The 27,505-nt window shown below is 40.0% G+C and overlaps 3 protein-coding genes across 8 annotated transcripts in view; 2 read left to right on the plus strand and 1 right to left on the minus strand.

Annotated features, from left to right (window-relative positions):
- The first annotated feature begins 1,057 nt into the window (after positions 1–1,057).
- armt1 (acidic residue methyltransferase 1) lies at positions 1,058–4,669 on the plus strand. Of its 2 annotated transcripts, none has more exons than XM_053336878.1 (5): positions 1,058–1,287; positions 1,673–1,778; positions 2,022–2,263; positions 2,560–2,725; positions 3,028–4,669. In XM_053336878.1, exons 1-5 carry the CDS (start codon positions 1,226–1,228, stop codon positions 3,808–3,810), a joined length of 1,359 nt encoding a protein of 452 aa, XP_053192853.1. In that variant the 5' UTR covers positions 1,058–1,225; the 3' UTR covers positions 3,811–4,669. The 2 variants fall into 2 exon arrangements, with proteins under 2 accessions (XP_053192853.1, XP_053192854.1); XM_053336879.1 differs by having other exon boundaries at positions 1,252–1,287; positions 1,673–1,773.
- A 1,509-nt stretch (positions 4,670–6,178) lies between these two features.
- On the plus strand, positions 6,179–18,166 carry esr1 (estrogen receptor 1). 3 transcript variants are annotated; one of them, XM_053337582.1, is made up of 10 exons: positions 6,179–6,268; positions 6,989–7,414; positions 8,379–8,599; positions 9,556–9,672; positions 10,250–10,425; positions 10,604–10,757; positions 12,977–13,115; positions 14,151–14,284; positions 15,004–15,187; positions 16,203–18,166. In XM_053337582.1, exons 2-10 carry the CDS (start codon positions 7,119–7,121, stop codon positions 16,546–16,548), a joined length of 1,767 nt encoding a protein of 588 aa, XP_053193557.1. In that variant the 5' UTR covers positions 6,179–6,268; positions 6,989–7,118; the 3' UTR covers positions 16,549–18,166. The 3 variants fall into 3 exon arrangements, with proteins under 3 accessions (XP_053193557.1, XP_053193555.1, XP_053193556.1); XM_053337580.1 differs by lacking the exon at positions 6,179–6,268 and having other exon boundaries at positions 6,890–7,414; XM_053337581.1 differs by lacking the exon at positions 6,179–6,268 and having other exon boundaries at positions 6,890–7,414; positions 10,655–10,757.
- A 120-nt stretch (positions 18,167–18,286) lies between these two features.
- Positions 18,287–27,505, minus strand: part of syne1a (spectrin repeat containing, nuclear envelope 1a) — a 116,616-nt gene continuing 107,397 nt past the window's right edge. For all 3 annotated transcript variants that reach the window (XM_053336444.1, XM_053336445.1, XM_053336446.1), the window contains 11 exons: positions 27,103–27,421; positions 26,352–26,420; positions 25,753–25,886; positions 24,516–24,642; positions 24,200–24,411; positions 23,531–23,737; positions 23,004–23,132; positions 22,487–22,750; positions 22,281–22,370; positions 21,627–21,685; positions 18,287–19,815 (listed from right to left, as the gene is read on the minus strand). In XM_053336444.1, coding sequence (XP_053192419.1) covers positions 19,536–19,815; positions 21,627–21,685; positions 22,281–22,370; positions 22,487–22,750; positions 23,004–23,132; positions 23,531–23,737; positions 24,200–24,411; positions 24,516–24,642; positions 25,753–25,886; positions 26,352–26,420; positions 27,103–27,421 — 1,890 coding nt within the window. In that variant the 3' untranslated portion in view covers positions 18,287–19,535. The remainder of the gene's footprint in view (positions 19,816–21,626; positions 21,686–22,280; positions 22,371–22,486; positions 22,751–23,003; positions 23,133–23,530; positions 23,738–24,199; positions 24,412–24,515; positions 24,643–25,752; positions 25,887–26,351; positions 26,421–27,102; positions 27,422–27,505) is intronic.

Genomic DNA, 27,505 nt, shown 5'->3' on the forward strand with positions numbered 1-27,505 from the left:
TGGACGCAGCTGGACTCCCATTCCCAAGGACCCCACATCCTGACAACGGCCCTCCGTGTTCCCATAGTGACCGGGGCTGATCTGAGAGAGAAGGAAAAAAACGCCGCTAGAATTAATTGATATTCGTATTTTTCCAGCCTAATCGAGGGTGCAGCCAATCAATCAGTCACAAAAAGAGAATGTGAGAAAGTGGTCCCGGTTTCCATCCCAAAATGCACCATAAAACATTTTAGTCTGGTCCCTAATGCTTTGGTTTTGTGCACTATGGGTGGGCCCACATGAAGCACCTGTGTGTATCCTTTTCTCAAGGCTACAAAAACGAGCAAACGTTTTCCTGTATGACCTAATTATAAAATGTTGGAGCACAGACCTAGATTCTTTTAAAACAGGCATAACAACTTTTTTATTCAGGAAGCTTTTTTCATTTGAACTCTTGTCTTTATGTGTTTTAACCATAGGCTGTATATAAGAAAGGTTTTAATGCTCTCACTTACAGGCATACAACAGGCTACATGAACTTATTTTACACTCACAAATAAGTTTAACATATGGCCTAGTTGTAACCATAGACTGTGGGTTGTAACATACACACTACTGTACCATCATATTTCCATGTAGGCTATGTGTATCATTAGTATATCATCATAGGTCTAACTGAGGGTCTTCCCCACACTACCCCCTCCCTTCCTTTCCCGCCAAAAAGCCTGGGGGGGGGGGTGTTCGACATCTGCCATTTCCTGATAGGACGAATCAATGTCTCCATGACAACCGTTGCCACAGACAACAGGGGATGCCTCGAGGATGCTGCCGCAACAACGGCCAAGCCATGCGCAATGCGGCAGCGCGTATCAGGCTTTGATTCAACACAGAAAATAGACATTTTGAGGCATTTAACGCAGACAGCAGCTGCATGGCACGACAGAGTGAGTCACAGGGCTCAAATGTAGCATGTTATAAATACTACATGCTGAGGACCGCTAGATGGTAGCAGAGCATCCTAAATAAAAACCCAAGTTTACAGGGAACCAGGAAGTGAAATTAGCATTAAAATGTAGAATATTTTGCAACAGGAATAGAAGAAGTGACGCTTGAAATAATCTCTACTTCGTGAGTCACATCCATTGAGAGATTACTCGTCGTTTTCAAGCAGAATCCTAAACTTTGTTTCTGTCCTGTCCTGAAAACTGTTATCCATAAAGTTAATTTTGAACCTTCTACAGCTAAAATGATGGCGGCTGATCAACCTATGCACGGAGTTCCTCCTTCTCTCTCTGCCAAAGTGGTTGGGTATGTTGACAGCTACTTTAACTACCATGTCGTATTTTAAGATATTGTGGGCGACAACACTGGTGCACTTAAACGGATCGTTAATGTTAGGATTGCCGTTCCCGAGCCAGCAGTGGCGTTAGCTTTTAGCTAACTGACTTACTGCACATATCCCACTGTCTGACACTTAATGACACTGTCTGCTCAGTTAATGTTAAATCCATCTAATATCTGTACTAACAGCATACAGCAAGTTACGTGCGGTCATTGCAGTCGAAGTGTCTGCATTGCTAGGGCTAATATAACATTAGGTCTTGCTAATTAGCTGTGTCGTTTACTAGTCCTGCTACAGCGCTAATAATAAGCAATGCCATTATAATGTTATGTCTGTATTTATTCCCTCCAGGTCATTTGCTTATTTGACTGTGAAAGACAGATTGCCGACCATACTGACTAAAGTAATAGACACAATCCATCGCAACAAAAACAAGTTTTTTGAAGAATATGGTGAGGTAAGGATTTGTCATCTTAACTTATAATCTTGTTGATGTTGTGTGCTTCATGTTTTTTAATACTGTAGCGTTCTGCAATTCACTATGAAGGATAGTGTGGTACAATAAAATGTATTGCTATTATTGTTGTTATTAAATGATTAACCTAGTAAATTTTGTGGTCCTTTCCTTCACTACATCTTGAATTATAAGGCTCATGTTAAAACAGAAATGTCCTTGTGTTTCTCTTGTGTTTTCATACAGGAGGGTATTACAGCAGAGAAGCAAACCATTTCTCTGCTGTCTAAGATGAGAAATGAGCTGCAAACTGACAAGCCTGTACTAGCCCTGACAGACGGTCTCAAGGACATAGACTCCTGGAACCAGTACCTGCAGAGACAACAGGGGGTGCAAGGGGACCAGGAGTCTGTCAGCTGGTTCAAGTCTCCATGGCTTTATGTGGAGTGCTACATGTACCGCAGGATACAGGAGGCCGTTTGGCTCAAGTGAGAAGCATTTACCTTGTGCAGTACATCATAGTATCAGTTAAGATATGTTAAACCACAGAAGATGTTTTCAATATGATGTTGGTGAAATCAATTTCAGGCAGATTTGACAGCATTTGTGAACTGTTACATTGAACTACAATAAACAATTGAGTTTCAATGTTAACAATCTGAAGATATAACAAGAACAATAAAAAGCTGATGTTGATATATTGCCCAGCCTTAGCCTCTCTCCATTTTCTATATTATGTGCTAGTTCTGCCCCAGTCATGACTTTATGTCTGTTTTTATTGCAGTCCTCCCATCAATGACTATGATGTCTTTAATGAGGGAAAGACTCAGAGCTTTTTTGAGTCTCAGCAGGCTGTGATGACCCTATGTACATATTTGGAGGGTGTCAACAAGAACATGGAAGAAACTTCTAAAAGTCAGCTGCTTGAGCATTTCAACAAATTACTAAAGGTCAGTACACTCTTTGTAACTTTGAGGCAAGTGAAGTGTTTAACTGATTTAACTGAATGAATAGGTAAACAAATAACTTAATACATTTTCATTAATTATCCAGTTTAGTGTTTAAACTCTGTATTAATTTTGCACACACTGAAAGGGTACATAAATGCAGCTATTTAGTATATGTGAGGCACACTGTTTTGTTCAAGTGAAAAAGTAAAAAAAAAAAAAAGCCTATCTCAAACTCACTTCTTCAAATTGTTAATGTTCTACAAAAGAGGGTTTATATTACTTTGTCATTTGACTTTTCTAAGGTTTCTCTATGGGGGAACAAGTGTGACCTGTCGATCTCCTCTGGCCAGGACAACTCACAGAAGACCAGCCCCATAGACTCTCTCAATAGCTTAGAACCCTTCATCTTGGTGGATGACTCCAACATGGTATGGTCAACTCTTATTTCGGCCCAGCAGCAAGAACAGTCAGGGAAAACGACCTCTGGCAGAGTGGACATTGTTCTAGACAATGCTGGCTTTGAGTTAGTCACTGACTTGGTACTAGCAGACTTCCTGGTTGCTTCTGGCTTAGCCAGTGAGATTCATTTTCATGGCAAATCCTTCCCATGGTTTGTCTCTGACGTGACGGCAAACGATTTTCAATGGACCATCAAGCAGACCATGGCAGCCAATCACAAGTGGATGTCAAAGAGTGGTGTACAGTGGCAGAGCTACCTGAAGGAGGGTGTGTGGTCCTATCATGACCATCCTTTCTGGACGCTGCCACATGAGTTCTATGACATGGCAGCTGATGCTCCTGACCTGTATGCGACCCTGCAGAGCGCAGACCTGGTGCTGTTTAAAGGTGATCTCAACTACAGGAAGCTGACAGGGGATAGGGAGTGGGACCACACCGTGGGCTTTGATACTGCACTTAGGGGGTTTGGACCTGCACCACTGTGCAGCTTGAGGACTCTGAAGGCTAACATTCAGGTCGGTCTGCAGCCAGGCCAAGCAATGAAGCTCAGCTCCCAAGATCCAGACTGGATGACCAGTGGCAAGTACGCTGTCGTTCAGTTCTACAGCCCAAACTCAGAACAGTAAGACTGACCTCAGCAGGAAGACAAGCATTCATGCAACATTACAGTGAAGCAGTGACTTAAGCAGGAGTTATCTTTGAGCCATAATACCATTTAGTTATACAAGTTTGTTAAATGGTGTAATTTTCCCTCATTGTCAGTTATCACTTCATCATGTTTGATACAGAAATGCACAGTAACAAATAGTTCATTTTTATTTTCACTGTAAAATCATATGATATCATGATCTCATACTTAAAATGTTTGCACTTTCAGACTAAAATGTTTTTCTTATGATTTGAACACCAGTCAATTGTTTACTGTGACAAATGTATCCACAGAGATGACAAAAATATTTCCACTGTATTTTATTTCAATAGTCATAATGTCTACAGGTTGATATAGATCTTACTAACAAATATTGCATTGAAAATTAAGCAAGAATTTATATATCCTCATCCTTACAGCAGCAATACAGTTGCTTCTGCATGCAATTTAGAAGAGTGATGATGAATGTAATATGCAGTTATTTTAATGCAGCTCAGGTTGTTTCACTGTTATTGATATGCATTCATTAAAACATGCAGACATTTATTTAAATTCATCCAAGGCATGTCATAACATGTTTTGCCCGGATTTAAAGATAGCGGACTGTTATTGGGGCAGTGTAACAACAACAGTGACGACCTGCTTGTTTTGTTTTAAACAGCAACCCTGACCTCTGTATCTTCATAGATAAACGTGGATGTCTCTGTGCACACTGTTATGTAATTTAAATCTTCATTGTCAGTGTTAGTAGTACCTCAGAGGTGATGCTAACTCAGTGCTGCTGGGGGGAATTATATCATTTTCATTAATGGGTTTGATTAAATAAAGAACTCCAATGACTGGTCTTCTTTTCCCACTGTTGTATTTTATAAGCATGTGAGTAATAATGACCTTGCAGTTTGTTTTTTGCAGCATTCTTGCAAAGCATCAAATGTTAAGTTAATTACCATTTGAATCCCATCTATGAAGGTAGACTGTTTCTCAGTTCATCCAGCCAGACATTGAAAGATTAATCTATTCTCAGTTGAGATAATCCATTATTGTGTTCACCATGTTCATGTTTAATTGTTGTTACCTGACAACCTTTTATATACAGTACTCTGGGTCAGGTTGGACCTAAAAACACAGCCAGCAAAATAGCTGGAAATGCTACAACTTGTGCATTACAATGCCAGATGAGCTGGGGAAACTGAGTGACATCATTTAGGCTGCAAATGAGTCATTTAGGTGATTTAGTTATTTGGTATCTCACCCTTCATTTTCCTAATATAACAATTTCTTCATTTTATCCCTGGGAAATGCATAAATAAATATATATATATATATATAATCATCAGGGATACTTGTTTTCCACTTGACCTGACATGTCCCAAAAAATTGGGCTGTTTACTCAAGAAAGATGTTGCACAAAGAAGAGAGAATGAAGCCTCTGTGCCAAATGTTGAGTTTTTCCTCAGATGTGGAGGTCAATAGTTGCCTGTAATTATGTTTAGCTTAAAGTTCTTTCATATAAATTACAATAGATGACAGTATTTCATGCAAATGAGCAGACTTTAATTCAATCACCAAATATTTTTTTCTTGATTTAAAAAAAAACAAACAAAATTATAATTCATTTGAAATTAATAATCTAAGGTTTTGCATTTGTGTGCAAGAAGAAATAATTATTTGGAGATTTATTTAACATTTCACTTATGGTTATTGATTACATTTTACACTGGATATGGTTACAAAATAATCCCTAAATTTGTAGTGTGATACTAGTTTTTCAACTCATAAGGTTGTTTTTTTACCTTGATGCCTGGTCCCAAAACATGTAAGGACTAAAAGGATCCCTGACAATTACAAACCTGGAGCTTTAGTGCTGTAAACATGAACGTTGATTCCTTCAAATCTTTATTTGCATAAATACTCTTCCTTTGATTTTGTTCCATCTGATGTGATTTAAACTGATAAAGTAATGATTAACCAGTTTATATTATGATCCCATAAGTTCAGTCTCTTTTCAGTGAAATGTTACAAAGACAGAACTTTTGTTAATTCCCCTCTATCGATTTCTTTGAAATTATTATAATATAGAATTTAATATATGCAAATAGATATAGAATTTAGATCATACAGTGTTATTAAAATTACCCTCAATTCCCTCATTTAGGATGGATTGTGCAATTATTGGATGTTGGAATGAGTTTTGACCTCCTGCTCTGTTTACTGTGTTATGGTGACCTGGCACTTAAACACACCTATCGATTTGTCTGCATCTTTAATTTGTTTATCTGTTTTTTTTAACCTTTCCACCGTTCCCATTGTGTCCAATGAGTCCAGCTAAATGTCTGAGAGTCAGAGAGATGAGAGAGGCAAGCAGAGAGGAAGAGAGAACACTCACACAGTCCCGGTATCATGCAGCAGATATGAGGGCGATTCACGTGTAAGAGGTGAGTAGTGAATCATGGTCATCATTCATTTAGGCCTGGTTTATTAAAACCACTGTCATAATGTTTCTCATTTCACATTGATTTGATTTACTGCTGAGTCTCAGGTGTATTCAATAATCTGGCTACAAATAGACTGGTGATATATCATGCTGGTAGTGTGCTGAATATCAGCTAAATGTACGATAAATATTCCCAGAGAGACTTCCAGCTGTTCTTTTCATGATAGGAGCTGCAACCAAGAAAAGCTTTTGAAGTAAAACAAAGGTTAAGTGTTAAGTTAAGAACATTTTTATAGTGGTGTGAAAAGAAATTGTTTGGAAATTACACTTCCTTGTCCATCTTTCTTTTTCCTTTTCACACCAGCCTTCCCTCCCTCCTACACGTTAGTAGAGATATATTAGAGTGAAAGGCTCTGCTGACAAAAAACCTGAAGGAGGTTGGGAGGAGTCTTTTCGGATTTCTTTTTTTTTGGGGGGGGGGTCTGGGTAAGCGGAAGCTTAAGTCAGATAGGACAGTGGGACTGGAAAAATAGTGAAGCCTTCAAGTTGCCTGACAGGCTGTATTGGAAAGAGGAAGGGAAGGTAAGGGAGACAGAGAGTGTGAGGAAACAGTAAAGAGAGAGGGAGAGCAGCTCTCATCTCCACTCCCCCTCCCAGCAAATGGGAGAGCAAGTCTAAATCATGTTGCTTATCAGTGCTGTTGTGCTGTGATGTTGCTCAGGCAGAGCCCGGCGCAGAACAGGCAGCCTTGCGGACCAGTACTCAGACCCAGGATCAGCCTACCCATCTCAGAGCTGGACACCCTCTCCCCACTACGTCTCTCTCCTCCACCGCGTGCCCCCCTCAGTGACATGTACCCCGAAGAGAGCCGGGGGTCTGGAGGGGTAGCCACTGTGGACTTCTTGGAGGGGACATACGACTATGCCACCCCCACCCCTGCCCCGACTCCTCTTTACAGCCACTCCACCACTGGCTACTACTCTGCTCCTCTGGACACCAACGGACCACCCTCAGATGGCAGCCTTCAGTCTCTGGGCAGTGGGCCCACTAGTCCTCTTGTGTTTGTGCCCTCCAGCCCACGTCTCAGCCCCTTCATGCACCCGCCCAGCCATCACTATCTGGAAACTACTTCAACACCCATCTACAGGTGAGGAAACACAGTCTGTCTTTAGATTAGTGGAGAAAGCTGGGTTGTTTTTATAGTCTTGAAATAGTTTTAGAATCAGTGAGGTGACGTTAGTGTATATCTGGCCACTACTGAAGTAATTAATCTCTTGGGAAGGTTAATAATGTGTAACAGACACAACATCCTGTGCTTTAATCTGATTGTTTGGTCAATTTTGTTTGTACTGTCTGATTATGTAACTTATAGGAACAGTGCAATCAAAGCCTAAATAAACCTGTAAGAGTTGTCATATCAGCTCAATTCCCTTAACTGATTTCATCATCACAAATTGTCATTGGCGAAAATATATTATTAGTCAATTTAGATTGTTTGTAATAATTATTTATACATGTTTGCTCTATTGCTTTTTTCTGATTGCATGGTTGTTGGGGAAAAGATTTGTACATAATTAGATGTAATGTATTTTACTCATGAATTATGTGATTGGCATTCTGTTCAAACCTAAAAGGCTGTCATTAATAAAACATAATTATATTACTGTATTGTTGTTTAATCTTTTGCTTTATACAAAACATTGCCATTATCTCTATAGAAAGGATCAAGCTTTGCCCTGGTTTCTAATTCCAGAGATTAAGGACTTTGTCAGAGACCTTGAGAAAGGAACAATACGTAAGAACAACAGAAGCACACGTACAGATTGTTTCCTGGCTCAGGTGGAAAATAGTACTCTGCTCTTGTCTCAGCCACTGTGAAATTAAAGCCACTATGATAAATGTTAGAGCTGAATTAAGCATTTGGCTCAGACATTTTTCAGATGAAAGGCAAAATGTCCATCTGTTTTTATGGCAAGAAAAAAAAAGATACACATTCATAGTATTTTATCAGCATCACAAATTATAGTTACTGTTATTATAAAAATATGGAATCATCAAGTGAATATGTGATATTATTTAGCTGAGAAGTTGAAATCTCTGTGGTGTTCCAGGTCCAGTGGGCCATCCAGTCAGCAGCCAATTTCCAGAGAGGACCAGTGCAGCGTCAGTGACGAGTCATACGTTGTGGGGGAGTCAGGAGCAGGAGCCGTGGGGGTTGAGATGGCCAAAGAGACCCGTTTCTGTGCCGTATGCAGTGATTATGCCTCAGGGTACCACTATGGGGTGTGGTCCTGTGAAGGCTGCAAAGCCTTCTTCAAGCGGAGCATCCAGGGTAGGTAGACTGCTTTCATTTGTGATTACTGTAGATGTAACTCTTAAAACATTACCTGTTTGTTGGAGATCATGTCTTATGTTGTACAGTTTAACTGTTGAAATTTCATGTAAAATAAGCAAGAATTCCTAAAATAAAAACACAGATATACATATACATTTAATTAAACTAAGACATACGTATGATTGAATTCTGTCTTTGAGTGTATATGCTGTGAAAAATCTAAAGCTACTTCAGAAGCATAGTGTCATACAGACAAACAATGGAGCACTGTTCCCCATAAAAAGAAAGAACATGTAGAGTGGTTTTAATCTGGTACATCTGCAAATCAAAAAAACATGAAAATGAAAGTTTGGATGAAAGTTTGAAATGATTGTGATTTAATATGTCAACAGTTTAATAGGCTGAAGGTATTGACTGTAACTGAGCTTGTAACTTAGAGAAATAAGTGCTTAAACTGAATCGATCAGTGTCAGAAAAAAGTAGAAGAATGAAGCAAACAAGATGTCATTAAAGTGTCACATTGTGAAATTGAGATTGAATTAAAGTAGTAGAATGTATTTAATATTAACTTATTTTCACTGTGCCATCAGCCGTCCATCCATTTTCCTCTCTGTTTGTATCCCTTGTCTTTCATACAACATGGTGTTCAACCTCCATGTACCACTGCCTATGTGTGTATTTAAAAGCTTCATCTGCTGTACGCGGCTTCATCATGTTTGTGGTATGATCCTTCGGCATCATATTGATGCACTGTCTTACATGGAAGACCCGTCATATAAAGAAACCAATAGTCTCCATGGCAATGACAAAGAGAAGATGCCACGTTTTTAATTTGCTCCATCTTAGATCCATTTAAAAAATGGGAATAGAGTGTTCCTGGCCACTAAATAACCTAAATATGAACTGAACACCTGAGTGGGGGGCTTGAAGTAATAGATTTTCTTCCATTTCAGGTCACAATGACTATATGTGCCCAGCAACCAATCAGTGTACTATTGACAGGAATCGGAGAAAGAGCTGCCAGGCTTGCCGTCTTAGGAAGTGTTATGAAGTGGGAATGATGAAAGGAGGTGGGTAGAAACACCGACAGACAGCAGATTTTACATCTTTTGCAAGACACACCTTTTTAAAACTAGTTTAATTTTGTTGAGTCTTCTTTTTATGCAATTTGCATAGTTTTTATTTATTTCCACATTCTTGTTATCAGTTTCTTTTTTGGTTAAATTGTCTAATTGTCTACTTTCTCTTTTTATTTGCACAATTTGTGCTGCCTCTGTGTTGTTTTTGTGTCAACAAAATAATTACGATTTAGATGATCTCTGTATAATTAATGTTCAGAGGTCATCTATCAATCATGGCTTATTGCTCAGAGGATTGGCACGAATGTGAACGTGCTGGTGGATGCAGATAAACTTCAGACTAACTTTAACATGACCTTGAAGTGATTTCCTCTTAAGGAGTACAGCCACTGAGTGGTGCACACCCACATTTTTGTTTTCATACTATTTGAATCACACATGCATCCTTATAATGTGCACTGTTGGATTTAATGCTAAGACCAGGTCATGTGTGTCAGATGTGGAGGGAAAAGCCCTAATTGTGTGTATTTGCAGTTTATTTTGTATTATACCATTCTGTGTCCTCAAGGTGTGCGCAAAGATCGTGGTCGTGTTTTGCGGCGGGATAAAAGATGGACTGGTGCCAGAGACAAGTCTACCAAGGAGCTGGAGCACAGAACAGTTCCCCCCCAAGATGGGAGGAAACGAAGCAGCAGCAGCACTGGTGGAGGAAAATCATCAGTAGCTGCCATGCCTTCTGACCAGGTACTGATTCATGTGGAGACTATAATTATCTACTGCAAATTTTTTGGAAATGCAGCTGTTTGTTTCATAGGTCAGGGGGAAATTTGACCTGAAAGTGGCTCTCGACAAAAGGTCAAAGGGTCATAGATATTACAAATCATCTTCTTAGACTGACTGTGTTTATCTTCTCTGGCCCCAGGTGCTCCTCTTGCTCCAGGGAGCTGAGCCCCCAATGTTATGTTCCCGTCAGAAGCTGGGCCGACCCTATACTGAGGTCACCATGATGACCCTGCTCACCAGCATGGCTGACAAGGAGCTGGTCCATATGATCGCCTGGGCCAAGAAGCTTCCAGGTTTGAGTAAAATAAATAATACCAATAAGCATAATCCTTTTTGTCAGCAGTACAAACCTTCCTAAATTATAATTCAGTGATTCTTTCTGATGATGGTTATCATTTATCTTTTGGACATTTTACTCTGTATGTACATAATCTTGCTTTGTTCTGATCATTATATATTTTTGTATCTCATATTTATAGTGTATAGTTTTTATTCTAAATGGGCATTTATAGGTTGGCTCCAAACAACATTTCGTTGTACTTGTACAGAGATGATAGAGTTATCTTACCCGTTTTTAAGATACCTAAAAAGAAAAACAGTGAAATTCCATTAGAAACATGTGAAATACATCTCACCCCCCCCTGTGAGACCTGTTTAACATATACACGTGTAAAGTTAATTAATTTAATTTTTTTATGCTGGTACAAAATTATGATAACAGTGTCACTGATCAGTAACAGTGACTTTCCCAGATGCTGAGATTTGGCTTTCATCTTCACGTTCTGGCCTGTACTGTGTTATGGAGCAAAAACCTACCACCAATTGGAATTATAAGACTCCTCTGAGATTTATTTTGGCGCATGCTAGGAGTCCGGTGATGTTCATGTGCTATTAACATCAACCATATCCTGTCTTTAACTCGGTCTGTAGTGAATTATTACAGTCCTTTTATCATTAGCCAGATTTCACCAGCTATCCTGTCTATAACACATTTTGTACACATATTTTTGTGATTAATTTGTCAGATGCTGTGTTAAATGGAAGAAATTCCACTGTGGATTGAAAAGACAGTCACAGTTAACTTGTTAAAAAATGTACATTTACAACATAATGTACAACAACATTGTTAACAAACTCCCTAGCACCCTCCTGATTCACTGCAGCTTCACTATCAAGAAGTTGCAAAAATATTGAAAATATGACGATACAGTTACTGGGGATCTTGTCAGAAAGACTGTTTGAAACTGTTAGAAAGACTCTCAAGATGATCAAAGTACTGGATTAAAGGACATATCGTCAGGTCTGTAAGAAAGTGAGATGCATTAGGGGGTCTGGTAACTTCCAGTTTAATAAAATGGTTGCCAATAATGATGCAAAAACTATAATATCCTGTAATTTAATGCTCAGTGGTTTAGGTCCAACATTGAATGTAAACTCAAAGGTAGCTGTTCAAATATTTGGCCTCAAGTTTATACCTGTAGAGACATTCACCATAACTTGTCCATCAAGTAAGGTTACCTGCCCTTTGATAAAGCTGAGGGCAGGTCCAAAACACCAGGACATCTATGAATGTGTCCTCTTTTCAAAAGCTTAGAAACACCATTCAAATGTCTAGATGTACTGTGTTTCATAGGTTGTGGCCTTGTATTTCACTACTTAGACAACAGTTGGTGATGGGAGCACACATGGACATGCACACACACAAATGCAGAGCCATTACAGTGATGGTAATTACAGTCATCACCTTGGAGAGGATTGTTTGGCCAATCTGCCGGCACCCCACAGAGCTTAAATGCAGTATAAGACACATCACCCTTTTGCATGCACGTATACACACACATACACATACACACACGTACACACAACAGCAGGCTCTCTAAGTGAGTAAATCCTGATTTTGAGGTATTACAACCTTGTGCGTCACTAAAAGCCCAAAGGCACACAGTTTTAATTGCGAGGGGTCCCGAACAGGGTGCAGAGGGGGACAATGGGTGTGAATTGGCTGTAATTACATATGAATTGAGACAGCTGAGTGCCAGCGATAAGGCTTCTTATTAGAGCAGAGAGATTGCAGATGGTTTCATTTAAGTAGCCATATCCCTGCCAGAAAATAGAGCATATTTTTATTTTTATGAGTGGATAGATGGTGCATAAAAAATATTTAACCCTGCATGTGTTAATTAGTTCACTATGCCCACTGTAACAAATTATCATCACTGATAAAACAACACTTATCAACATCAGACATTTTTCTGTGTTTGGGTTTGGTCTGGTTGCCAAATACATGTTGTGATCTAAAAGCCTACAAGCCATCAGCACATATTTTGTCTGATGTTTATGAATAACAGTTTTTAGTGATGAGTTGTGAAGTTGGTCAAAGAGCTGATACGGATGCAGGATAATTGTTGAAAGCTACCAAAAGTGTGAAATTGACTCGAACCAGTAGTAGATCACCCCAATATTTTACTTTTGTCCTTTCACATCAATTCTCATTTATGTATTCTTTGGTTAGGTTTCCTGCAGCTTTCCCTCCATGACCAGGTGCAGCTGCTGGAGAGCTCGTGGCTAGAGGTGCTGATGATTGGGCTTGTCTGGAGATCCATCCACTGCCCCGGCAAACTCATCTTCGCGCAGGACCTCATACTGGACAGGTAGTGAGGAAAACCACGTTACATCTTTCTTTACTTTCGTCTCATGGTCCTTGCTTTTCCTTCCTAATTTCTACATCTTTCTCTCACTCTCACACACATCTCAAGAGTGATACATCAGCATTGTAGATTTTCCATTTCACACCTTGCCAGCCATTGTGCCATCCCAACACGTCCGCCGTAGAGTGAAAGACTAATTATTTGTTCCCCATGGAGAGGAGAGCAGCATCTCTCTAACTTGAAATACCCCTTTATCATTACGGTGCTGAGCTGGCAAGCAGGACAGAGATTTAATCAAAGCCTCAGTGTAAGGAATGATGGAAAATGAAGAATGATGGAGGGAGAGGCGGAGGGAGAGATGACGGGGAAGGAGGCGAAGGAGACAGCTAAATGACGAGCAGAGAAGACGAGAAAATAGACATGCAGGGAGACATGAGACATGACTGTTTTCTGCTTTGCAGGCACAGCCTGTTCCCTCCATTCCCCCTGTGTTCAAAGTAAACAAGCTAGCCAAACCACAGTATCTACCTCTCAGAAAAAGAGAGATGTGGAGACAGAGAGACGGATGAGGGAGACATACAGACGGACAGACAGACAGACAGACAGACAGACAGACAGAGCTTTTACCCTCTGATGTGCCTGATAGTCCCATTTGATTCAAAAGTGTATTACAGAGTATTATCTCTAAAACCTGGTCCCTGTTTGAGTGTCCTCACCAATTGGACATGATGACTAAAATGCTGTGGGTCAGGTTTGACAAATTCCCTCGGCTCTGTGTTGTTGAAGTTTATCTTGCACTCCGACCACTGGATATTATCCATCTTTCCATCATGTTTCAGTGTTACTGGCAAATGGAGCTTTGCAGTGATTCGGTCCATTAGTTGTTTATCTGGCCGCTGTTCGGATAGTTTCATGGTAACAGATGAAGTTACTCTTGTGATGGTGCACTGCAGCCCAGAACTTGGGCTCTGTTTTTTTTAAATGCACTCTGAGTTTTGTTTTAATATTCCTCATATTTTCTGTCATTCTCCTCTTTAGGAACGAGGGCGACTGTGTTGAGGGTATGGCCGAGATCTTTGACATGCTGCTCGCCACCACATCCCGTTTCCGCATGCTCAAACTCAAACCTGAAGAGTTTGTCTGCCTCAAAGCTATCATCTTGCTCAACTCTGGTGAGGCAACATGTGTGTCTTAACTTTATCTGCCTGTGTTAACAGCTTTTGTTACCTTCTGGTGAAACATTTTCATAATTTGATGCCTGGAAACACTGACTGGTAAACGGCAAAGAAATGTCACTAATAAAAACATAAGCTCTCTAGTTTAATTTCTTCTGTTTGCATACACGCCACTTTTCACAGGTTTCCTTCTCTGTTCCCCAGAGTAAATATTGAACAGTGTCAAACTACACCCACAGAGGTATAGCTTTGAATGCTACTCAGGTACATTGTGCGAACAGAGTGTTCTGGAAAGGCCTGTATCGTCAATATGCCCGATAACTGTTCCCATGACAACATGAGACAGCACACAGGGCTGTGTTTGTCCCGGAGATTAAGATATTCTATATAGGAAACTGCATAGACTGAAATACCAGCAGGATGACACTACTGGCACAGCTGCTCGAGACAGATGAACATTTGATTGCTGTGTGGGCAATACTGCAACCACAATTAATGCTCCAACTGTACCTGTATGTCTTAATCAAATCTGTTGAACATTGTTGTTTTTTGTTAGTTTTGAATGAATCTGACGTCAGCAGTGATGTTTATCATATCAGGGCAGCACATGAGCATGTATATATGAGTGTATTACTCCCTGCTGAAGTTTCTGTGAAAGAGAAGAAAGCTCCATTAGCTTGAAAATATGCAGTAAGCTGATGGTTTCTTTCTGTTAGGTGCCTTCGCTTTCTGCACCAGCACAATGGAGCCCCTACATGACAGCGCAGCAGTACAAAACATGCTGGACACCATCACAGACGCTCTCATACATTGCATCAGCCAATCAGGAGGCTCGGTCCAGCAGCAGTCGAGACGGCAGGCCCAGCTGCTCCTCCTGCTCTCTCACATCAGACACATGAGGTGACATTAAATTAGAGAAGGGCTCTGTTGGGTTTTGCCATATGGTATTGTAAGCCTTTCAATTTAAATATGCTCCTTCATCATTTCACAGTAGGACAGAAGGAGCTTAAAATATAAAAGTTTAAAAGTGCTAGGGTTCCTTTTAGAGACATCATTGATTGTCTATTTTCAGGTAATTGGATTTTAGCATGGCCAGCTAGAGTCTTTGTCTCATCTCCACAGGTTAAACGTTATTTATATCTACTGATGTTAGTAGAAAACATTACAGCAGTAACTATAATAGAAAAGGGTTAAACTGGTGTTTAGAGGATAGGTATTATGTTATATCAACAATACAACATAAATGGACCAAAAGTAAAACTTAGTTTGTATCTAGTATTGTTCCTGTTGCCAAAGCCTGAGTTAGGGTATTCATCTTCATCTGTTATCTATTTAAAACACATCAGTGAACCACATCATTACACTGGGTGCCATGTTCCTTCATTACAATAACAGGAGCACTGTGGTGTATTTTGTATCCCACTTATGCCCTGCATCTTGCTGCTGTGAATACTAACGACAGAATCAAATGTGTGTAAATCTGAAAATAGTCCTGAGAATTTACTCCTGTTTGAGTAACGTTTGCTGAAGTACTACAGCACTCAACTGTTTTAGGAAATTATCTGACCTTACCTTTTAAATAAATTAAAGTATGTACAGTATTTGTAGCCTGTTTTTAGAGATGTACAGTGTATTTCTTCAGTAAGAAAGTGTGAGCTTGGGGTTAGAGGAGTCAGGAATAGATAGAGAAGTAAGAAAATATTAAAATATTATAGGTTTTTGGACCAACTGAAGAAAACAAATTGTGTGTAAAATCAGAATACAGTGTTGCTCACATACAAAACAACTTAATTGCATGTTATTCAGTATTTTAAAGGATTAACCTAGTTTCGTAAAATCAGGGTTGTAGAAAGCTCATTACTTGACTGATTCATAAACTATATCCTCATCTCTCCCTTGTTTACGCTGCCTGCAGTAACAAAGGCATGGAACACCTCTACAGCATGAAGTGCAAGAACAAAGTGCCTCTGTACGACCTGCTGCTGGAGATGCTAGACGCTCACCGCCTCCACCATCCGGTCATACCATCACAGTTCTGGTCCCAAGCTGACAAGGAGCCTCCCTCCACCACCAGCATCATCATCAACAACAACAACAACAGCAGCAGCAGCAGCGGTGGTAGCGGCAGTGGCAGCGGCTCCTCCTCAGCTGGCTCCAGTTCAGGAATCCGAGGCACCCATGAGAGCCCGAGCAGACCCCCCTCAGGTCTAGGTGTCCTGCAATTTGGAGGGTCCCGCTCTGACTGCACCCACATCCTATGAGACGGAGCACAAGTAACATCTGAAGGTCTTATACATGTCAGAAGTCATTTTTATGGATGACGTGTGTAGTTTAGAACAAGAGGGCTTTGGGAATGAAAGATAAACATTGTATTTGAATTAATTTCATGAGATGATTATTTATAAATTAAGTGATTTTATAGTTGTCTCTGTTTAGGTAGAAAATATTCCAGCAGCAGCAATTACTCACTTCAATCTGAGCTTAAATGCAGTTACTCTTCTACGCTGCCTTTCATATCTGTGATTTTTAGTCAGCCTCTAATAGCTTTACAGTACAGCTCGTTATTTCCAAAATTGCAGGTGTTATTCATATTGTGGCCTTTTGTTAGCTACAGTAATTTGAAATGAGGAGCAGCTAATTTTTCCTTTTTATTTGCCTCGACCAAAGTGCACTTCCTCTTAAGTTTAAGGGGCTATTGGGCATTATTTTCACTTTTACATTTAAATGGTGATTGCACACTAAACTGATGATAATGATAAAAGTGGATCAAATGAATGTGTAATTTATTTTGTGTTAAAACTGCCAGGTGAAGACAAAATGTCAGGTATCACATCTTATGCGCACACACAGTTTCACACCAAAAAAGTAATCAATTATGAAAAGAACAGTGTCTGAGGATATATTCATTGTACTGTTGCATTTCATGTAGTTAAACATCACACGATCAAATCCTGCAGCACTGATTACATCATGAAGGAAATCAGGCTTTATTGTTGGGTAACTTCACCTTCTTCACAGCTTTTTGTGTTTAGGTTTGTTGTCTGCGCTTACTCGCAACAAAGTTTTGTCTTAAATATGTGTGCGTGCATCTGTTTGTGTTTGGAAGAGAGACTGTGAGAGACAGAGTTAGGGCAGTTGAGGCTTAAATCTGACTTGAAGCATAGATTCTTGTCTTTATGCATTGTACCACATTTAAACTACATGAAACCTACAACCGGTCAATTATTCATCCACTAATTCAGTTGAGTTTGGCTGGATTTACACACCTGAAAAATCCCAAATATAATGTTCATGCACATGTAATTGATTTCTTTTGTCTAAATAGACTCAATTGGATCAGAAAGAAATCTGGTGTGGACATGATCAGGTGTCTTCTTTATGAAAACGGCATCAATTTTCTCAATTGTTTTGTCCATAAAAAAAATAGCAAAAATGGTCACAATAAATCACAATTGACCAGAGCCCAGGATGATATCTTCAAGTTGCTTTTGTGAAGTTGTCCAAACAACTGTCCAAAACCCAAATGTATTACTATCCCATATGACCCTAACCTTAACCCAACTGAGAAGCAAAATTTTGATATTTTCTGCCTAAAAAAAGTTTATTTTCCAACTAACTGATCATTTCAGCTCTGTGCCACTTTATAAAGCAAATCCTTCTCTGTTTTATGGCCTGCAAAACTACTTAAAGCAATATTTGAAATATGTCAAATAGAATGAATAAATTTGGCCATTATGCTGCCCTTTACTGTAATTGCAAATACTTAAATATGATCATTCTAGTCACCTGAGAAGATGCTGCAAGGATAAAAATGCTGTGCATGTATGAAAAGCCTCCATATGCCGTCAGAAATTTGGATTTGGCAGCTTGAGCTGTGAGTGTAAATCCAGTCAAACCTGACCTGACTGTCATTTGTTTACTGTGCATAAAATAAAACTTGGAAAATATTCTGACACTGATTTCCCTGAGCTCATTTTTCAAAAACAAAGAATTAGAAGTAAATATTTCATGTTTTATTATTTGCAAAGAGATTATTCTTCGTGAAGTCGGCATTAGCAAACTGTACATACATAAATAACCATTTCATATTTCATCATTTTTTACAGATTCTGATGTCTCATCACGGCGGGATAATTATCGCCGTTATAACAAAGCGCACTATTTCATGTCACAGCCATCTACTTCAACACTACCAGTGATTGTTTGGCTTTCTTAAAAGCAAGGGACTTGCAAGTGCATGCTCAAACAGAAAGATAAAAAAATAAATGCCAATATTCAAAGGCATTTCAACAAAAATATACAAATCAATTGAATTTTTTTTTTAAAACGAGAGCGCATATCTTTATAATTGCCCCGGGTGGTTTAAATACTGAAAATAAAAACAGGAATACAAGCCGTGGCTTTCTGGGGAAAGAAGTCGGCCATCTTGGCTGGACGGCTTCAGTGCAGTACCTTCAGACAGTGCTCATGTCAGTGCTATAGGTTCAGATTTTAGCTTTAACTTAGTATGAAAACTAATTTACAAATTCAAGCAGGTTCTTTTGAAATCTGTCAAGCAAAAAAAACTAAATATTAAGCTACCTCTCATCCCTCAGAGAGTTCTCCTGTTCAGTTTATGTCTGTGCTGATTCAGTCGTGTCCGAGTAGGTCTTCATACGTTTTGGAAAGGATCTCTTCACATCTACGTTTGTGAATGATTGCTACTCAAACTGCAAGTCTACTCTACAATTTACAGGTAACATATCCACACTCAAGGTGGTGCTTCAGCTTCATCAATACTAACAATCTAACAACTGATTGAACACTAAATAAATAGTAGCAGCACTGGATATCATGGACAAAACGCACGGTCGACTTTGGCTCCCAACATACAGTATATAAATAGTGCTTTGTTTTTCATTGATTTCACAGGTTTCCTCAGAAACCTTAAAAAAATAATATACACATTTAAGTTAAAACAGAATTAAAACAACATGAAATATTTGGATTGGGATAGGAGAGGGGGGTCTCCAGATGAAGGTCCATTTGTACTGGAGGGTGGTGGTTTAAAGGGTTGAGGTGATTTCAGGACAGTGTGTGTGCAATGTTAGTGAGAGAAGTCTTCATATCACCTCTGAATCACTTCATAATGCATGTTGCTTCCCAACAGGGAAGAGTTTGTTGCTTTTAGGGCACGGGGTGAAAAGGAAACATTCACATGAGTCAGTGGAGTCCTTGGCAAAGCAGTAGGTAGATATTCAGCTGGGCCTCATATGGGCGGAGGTCCATTGGTGTAGCGCAGCATGGGATGGAAGGAGCGTGCGAAATTGTTGGCGTGGTGGCAGCTGTAGTCCTCCTCGGTCATGGGCACCAGGCAGGCCAGGCCGATGAGAAGCAGGAGGAGCAGCTGGACGGGGAGCGCAGCCCTGAAGACCCGCAGCAGGAAGGACTGACTCTTTGAGGAGGAGGAGGAGGTTGATGAGGAGACGCTGTCCAGAAGGTCAGAACGGGAGGAAACGCAGCCAGCGGCGCCTGGTGATCTGCTCCGGCTGCAGGAAGGCACAGACACAAGTTAAACACAGAAGACAAACGGACCCGAGTTCATTAGTATTTGCAAATCACTGCTGTGTGAAAAACCATGAAACTCCCATTTTATTAACTTTAATGCTTTTCTACAATTGAGGGGTGTACTAAATAACTAGAAAGCTAAGGCAGTTAATTAAAAACACTTGGGAGATAAGATACTTTCTGGGGTTTGTTTTAGTCAATGTGAAGACAAATTCAATATTTTTTGATTGATTAGATTCTTGAAATGTGAAATTATTTACAACTAATAAGTCAATATCGTTGGATCTTTGGGAAATGGCCATTTTTCACAGTTTTGTGTGATTTTATAGACCAAACCATGAGGCAAGTAATCAAGAGAATAGCAATTAACTGCTCTCTGTGTCTTAATTCTGTCATTTTTTTTGTTGGTTAAAAAACATTGTTTGCAAACACTTTTTACTCAAGTCTGTCAAAAGAATGGCAGTACCAAGAGTCAATAGGAAGGAAAGCAAAAATACTAAAATGCAGCAAATAGACCAGATCCAACAGGTAAAGAGATCAAGAGAGTCACACAGAAGAGACACACTTAAAGACTCACACAAAACTGGCACAAACACACAAAACAAAGAATTAAAACCACAAGCATTTGTAGAAAGCCTCCCTGGGTGGGGAAACTCTCTGGCTTTAGAGCAGAGTGTGTGAGAGTTCAATGCCACGTCTCATTCCAAACAGAAGCAGGAGAAATGTCAAATGCCTCTCTGGAGATTTCCACTGTCAGAGCCAAGACTCAAGGGGAGGAACAGCATGTTCTCACTGCGACTCATCTTCGCTGAGGCTGAGGGAGGGTCAGACATGCTGACATCCCTCCAGTCGCTCAATCTGCAGCCTGCCAATTTCATTTAGTCCTCCTACATCCTACAGATATGACTGCTGTGAATATGCATGAACACCATCACATGATGTGTGTGTTTATGTATGTGGCTTAAGTTTTAAGGCCAGACAACCCCTCTTGCTTCGTTGGACTTCAATTTCCCATTAGTATACAATAGAGAGTCCCTGCTTCTTATACAAAGGATGCTATCTGGGGAGAACAAACACATTATTTTTGCTACACTTTAGGCCAAGGCTTCACCGAGGTGTTATTATTTGTATTTAATGGAAAGATAGAAAGAATCAGAAATGAGAGGAGAGTCAGAGGTGGATGATTTAAAAGGTCTGGAAAGGAAACAGAGGAAATAAAGTGGGAGTTAAAGGAGAAAGGAAAACCTGCAGGGGTTAATGCATCATATCCTCTGTTATAACTATGAAGAGAATGAAACAGGAAGGAAACATGAAGAAAGAAAAACATCTGAAGAAACAGAGGAGGAGTCAGTGAAATTCAGATAATGCCATCTAGTGGGCGAGGAGAGTACTACACAGATACTCTGAGGAAGGAACAGCAAAGAGGCAACGTTTCACGATGCAATTCAAACGAGGAAAGACGAGCAGCAGCAGAGCAGAGTGATGCAGTGAAATAAAAAACATTTAAAGGTGAAAGGGAATGGCCTGATGTAGGCAATTCCCGTTTAAGAGCTGATAACATGGCCTCTAGAATAAGGGAGGATCATGGAACACAGTGTTAAAGCCCTCAAACCAATCAGTACGAATCAACTGATCAGATTATTACATCCAATTATCCAAAATCTTCTACAGTGAACAAAACATGACTGATTGATTTTCTCATGGGTTGTGTTAATAAAAATCAAGTTTCTTATTGGCCGTAGCTTTGGTTCCATCATCATCCCGTCTTTCTAGAGTTCGAGGGGAGAGGTACCTGTGGCGCGGGCCGCTCTCAGGGTGTCCTGGGTGGGCCTGACTACTTTTGCCTCGGGGCTGTACCGCATAATGAGCAGGGAAGGGTGGAAGAAAGAAAAGAATGTTTCAGTCAAGGGCAAATAAAGACAAAGCCTCAGATGAAAGAAAAAACAACCAAATAACATAAAGAGAGCCATAACATCGCTAGAGGAAGAATCATCAACAACCAAAAAGCAGCAACATAATCAATGATGGTGATTGATTTTAAGAACCAAGAAATCTGGCTTCTCAAGACTAACTCCTGAAAAGTCAAATCCAAAGAGACTTACAAAATCAAATATGCTGAAATGCTGTTTACACAGTCAGTATAATACTTAGAATATGTTTCTTTTAGTCGATTAAGATTTTTATCATAAAATGAAAAGCCAGGTTATCTTGTACATTATTTGCAGATCAACATGGGGGTGGGCAGCAAAATCATCTCAAAAAGGGAGGGGGGGGCAGCAACAAATGTTTTTGTGTACATGTTAGCAGAGCAATTCAAAAAGGGTAAATGGGATGTCTATTTGGGGAAAAAGAAGGGAGAAGGTAGATTGGCAGTTTTATTATTATTCTTATACTTATTGGGTACAGGGGCTGGCCCCCCCTGCTGGATATTATGAAGAAACATTACCAATCGTTTGCGACTCTGGATGGCTGCCTCTGACACAGGACCTGCTGATACACAGATTTCTGATTTGCCAACAGGCAAAGGCAAGACATCCTGAAAAAAACAAAAAACAAAAAAACACATGAATAATAATTTTTGTTTACATTTTATATCAATAATAAAGTGACTCCTCTGTCAGTCATTCATCATCATCATCATCATCATCTGACCTGCCGCGTGTCCACAGCCTCCAGTCTCCTCTCCAGCCCCTCCAGGTCAGAGCTGACCTCCCTCAGGAGCAGCTTTAGCCTGTTCCAGATCACATGCACCTTCTCCTGGGCCTCCAGACACTCGCTGCCCTGTGGCCGGATCTCCTCTGTAGCCTCCGACTGGAGTAGCAGAGTCTGAGGTTTAGTGTTGACCAGCAGCTGAGCCGACAGCTCCTGAAGGGACGACACCTTTTGCTGCGAGTCCAGCAGCTCACGCTTGATTTGCTGCAGGACAATAAAGTCTTTGTCATTGTGATATAGTTCTCCCAAAATCTAAACTGTCAGACTTCACTTAGTCCTAAATGATATGATGAGAGAAGTAAAAGCAGTAACTCTGATCACTGTTGCTCAGAAATCCACCCTCCTCCTTTAGTGCCCAAAATCCACTTTAAGGACTACAAAGTTTGAGTCATGCACTCACTCCAATCAAATAATGTACAAGTCTGCTCTGTACAAATCTGGTATTAGAGAGACGTACCGTCAGTGTTTTGTAATGAGCTCGTAATGTGTCACGATCGAGTTGGGGAGGGATGGGCACCACCTCGTTCCTCCTGCGGTCGATGTTCTCCAACCACAGCAGCAGACCGTGGCTCATCTCGTGGAACTCCTGAAAGGAAGGACAGCATTGAATTACATCTGCTTTTGTTTTAAATGAGACTGGACTGTTTTCACTGTGCACATTTTTCCTACAAGTTAAATAATTTTTTAAGTGATTTCCCTGGATAGTATGGATGCAATTTGCGAAAATTTACCGATATATATTTTTAATGTAATCAATAAATTCTACTGGAGTCATGCATGCAAATGCAGGAAAAACACAAGCAGATTTAAATGTATGTATTTTTGCAACCTTTTAAAATGAGCTTATGATTCTATGAAAAGTCTGCATGACATATGCAAAGAAAGCTTGTTTTTTCATTAGTATAAAAATTATAATTTGAAAATCCTGTTATTTTTTGCATCTTGTTCTTTTTTGTCATTTTGTTTGTGTGTGGTTTATTGTACCTGGCACTGCATCAGTGCTCTCTGCAACTCCTCCCTCCAGTCCTCCAGTGAGGTACCGAGCCGGTCCCAGCGTGAGTTCATCTCTTTCAGTCCGTCCCTCAGCTCCCACGCCTCCTCAGAGTCAAGCTCTGATTGGAGGAAATCGGCACTGCTCAGGTTGATAGACAGGACCTCTGACTTGTGGGCATCCATTGTCTTCTGCAGCTCCTGAGAGACACAGAACAAAGAACTCAGAGCGGCATCTAAAAATGTGGGTCAAGAGGTTATTTATAATGGCACTGAACTATCAACCAGACTGGACTGTGCAGTGCTACCAGATAAGAGGAGCTGAGAATAGATGAGGTGTTGACATACAGAGCGCAGCAGGATGGTTGGGACATATTAGATGTAGGTTACTAGAGCCCATGTCTGCTTCAGAGGGTTGCATTATAGAGCAGATATCTTGCTTACAACTAGGATTAATGTGTGTTGAGAAATAAGTGATGAGTGAAACTACAATTTCCAAATTACAAGCAAATTAATTATTATAGAAAAAGATGTTTTACTAGCTTTCAAGAAATTCAGTCCCATAAATCAATTTCCATGTTGTAAAATTGATGTATTTTCTTGTCAAACTCTTGCTCAAGCTCAGATAAGCAAATGAAACAGACAGACACACAGCACACAAACCCTGAGCTTCTTGATTCTCTGCTGGATGGTTTGGATGTCGGTGCTGAGATCCAGCCCTCGAAGCTTGCTGAGTTCGGCCTCAGACTGACCCAGCCAGGCCCTCATGGTCTGCAGGTCTGAGATCAGTTGCTGCCACTGCTGCAGGTCTTGCTTGTGCCTGTGTTTCTCACTCAGAGACTGAGCCTGCATCAGCTCCCAGCGCTCGATCACACCTGTGGGAGAAAACAAACAATGGAAGATTGATTCAAAACAGCTCACGCATTTTTTAAAAGGGGAATGTCTGCAGTGTGTGTGCGTGTGTGTGTGTGTAACTGACCTGCACTCTGGGTGTCTGTGCTGGTGGGGTTCGTGAGTCCCGGCATGTCATCCTCGTCTTCTGTCAGTTCTCCTTCTGCTTTCTTCACTGCGTCTATGCTGCCGCGACACTCTCCCATCAGACGCATCTGGAAGAATAATATGAGTTTTATGTATTTAGTGCCAAATGTGCCAAAATATTTTGTAAAAGAACTTTATGTATATTAGTCATCTTATGAAAATGAAAACACTGAACATTATAATGATTATACAAATACAGTTTCATACATGTATACTAATTGTTGTACAGCCCAGTGTTGAGTGTCTATGGCTTATATTTGAAGCAAATTTTAAGTTATGAATCTTTTGATAGAGAAATTTTGAAAACTACTTAATACTTCATAATACTAAAGAGTCGTCCTTGTTCTGTGTCTGGCACCACAGAACAAGTCAGAAGGAAAAAACCTGGGTGTTATTATATTTTGGGTTCGATTTTAATTCACACATAAACAATGTTCCAAAGATTGTCTTTTGTCACCTACAAAATAATGAGTTAGATGCTGCTTTACACTGGAAGATGCCAAAAAAGTTGACTTATGCTTTTGTATTTTTGCACCTGGATTATTGTAATGCACTTTATTCAAGTTTACTGAAAAAAGTCACTGATAGGCTTGTACACAATTCAGTGACACATTACTCCAGCTTGAGCATCACTGCACTGGGTGCCTGAGGCTCCTAATGTTTCAGCACCTTCATACATTATTGATTGATTATCTGAGTATGTTCCAAACTATCCCCTTTGGTCTTGTAGCCTTGTTAAATGTTCCAAAATTAACTATAAAAAGTAATAGTGAAGCAGACCGCTGTTTTTAGGCACTGATGGTTTAAAAACACTCCCACCACAAATTAAACAAGCAACTTCTTTTGACAGATTTAAGAAACACCAAGACCATTTTATGATCTTGCTCTAAATGATTTTGATTTATTTATTTGAACATCAACATTTTGTATTGCTCTTTTTTATAGACTTGCCCATGTCTTTCTTTTTATTACTGGTGCCTTTTATTTTCTCCTGTTTGAGCTGCATTTTATGTATAGATAACTGCTTTTTAACTCAGATTATAAATATGCTAGGACTAAAACAAAAGCAATAGGCTAATGGTGATTTACAGCCAAACATGTCTCTTAATAACTTATCTGTATTACAATATATTTTGAAGACTTGTAGGCATGATATTCTATTGTTTCTAAATACTCACATAGCCCATGTATGTGGAGTCAACCTCGGGGCTGGAGCGGTTTGCAGTGGCCTCTCTCTGCTGGAGGTGGTATCGTCCTGCATCCAGAGCCTGGTCCAGCTGTCTCAGACTGGCCTCTAGCTGGCCTGGCTCACCTGCTGCACAGAAGCCATAAAAAGACTACTCAGGAACAGGAACATTTTTAGATGACTTCATGACTGTCTTTAGCATGCGGTTGGTGTGGACTAATGCTGATAAGTGTTTAGACAAAATGGCAGTCTGAATTGCAAAGTACAGGCACCTCATGACAGAGACGAACACAGAGGTCGGGTTTGAAGACGTTAAAGAATGATATTAGGTCTGAAATGAATGACAAAAAAAGTAATAAAACACAAGAACACAGATGCAATGGTTGAGATTAGCATTTAGTGAACTCAGCATGCAATGGAGTCATCTTTGCGTGTTGATATATACAAAGACTTTTTCTAGATGGTGGGACATGCAGCTCAAATTATACTTCCTAGTGTGGGAGTGTTAGACAAGCATGTTTTCATCGTAGCTTATGGCATGCTCTCCTAACTCATGCAGTAGCATTCCTTATTAGTGCTGTTGTTTCCTACCAGAGGATGATTTCAATGTGTTCTCAGTCAGTTTTATATAGGCCTCTGGGCTCTCTGGAATAACTACATCTGAGAAGAGAAACATACAACATACACTATTTATAATGTAGGTGTGACTAAATATGGATCTTGACCCACGGCATCTTTTTTCTGTTTAGTCTGTGAATTTTGTTTAAAATGATCATAATAAACTTATTTATTGTAGCTTATTCCCCAAATCTTACTAAAATACACAAAAATTATTTAATATCAATTTCAACAACTAACATCTTCTAAGCAAATGTAGCTGTTGCCATACTGTAGAGCGAACAGCACATTCATATTCTTTTTATCACTTGTCACCATTCATACACAATTAAATCCCATTTCACAGAAAATATATTATAGCTAAAGATGGGTAATGAGTTCCAAGTCCAAATAAATCCATTAATAAATGGGTGGAGAAATATAAAAAATCCAAATGTTTCCATACAGCACATAAGGGGTCATCAAAGGGTCTGATGAGTATAATTATGACGTGAAACACTTTAGGGAATATGTAATAAAATGAGGGAATATCTTTTTTGAAAAATGCTGCTCATCCCCAGAAACCTGGATAATCCATGTCCAAAAGCAGTGAAGGCTCACAGTGGCCTTATTCCTGGCAAAGACGCTTTATCTTGGTTTTTACTTTTATTTCTCACCCCTTTAAATATAAATGATAGATTAGTGCAATCATTAATCATTCATACATTAGAAAAATCAGACCAACCTGACAGCACCGTGGCAGCTGTCCTCAGATACTCATCCTCCTCCTCCTGCCCTCGGCTCCTTTCCCCATGGCCCCGTCCTCCGGGACTCTCCAGATCTCTGCTCAGGTCGTAGTCGTGGTCCCATTCCAGCGGGATGGAATCCACGCTAGCCGGCGTGTCCCTGCCTGAGCGGTCTGCCCGGATGAGAGCGGCCGTACCAGATGCCTGACGGCTGGATGTGCGCGGCAGAGAAGAGTCGGCCCACTGTAGCTCAGAGAGGTCGCCACCTTCCTCCATGTCCAACTCTCTGTCTGAACCATCGAGCTCATCATCAGCGAGCTGGGAGAGAAGGACAGAAAAATGTTAGAAAATAGTGAAAAAACAGAGAGAGTAACGTTACTGAATTTCAAAGAGAGGGAGTAG

Source organism: Scomber japonicus, chromosome 17 (genome assembly GCF_027409825.1).
Source record: "Scomber japonicus isolate fScoJap1 chromosome 17, fScoJap1.pri, whole genome shotgun sequence".
Lineage (NCBI taxonomy): Eukaryota > Metazoa > Chordata > Actinopteri > Scombriformes > Scombridae > Scomber > Scomber japonicus.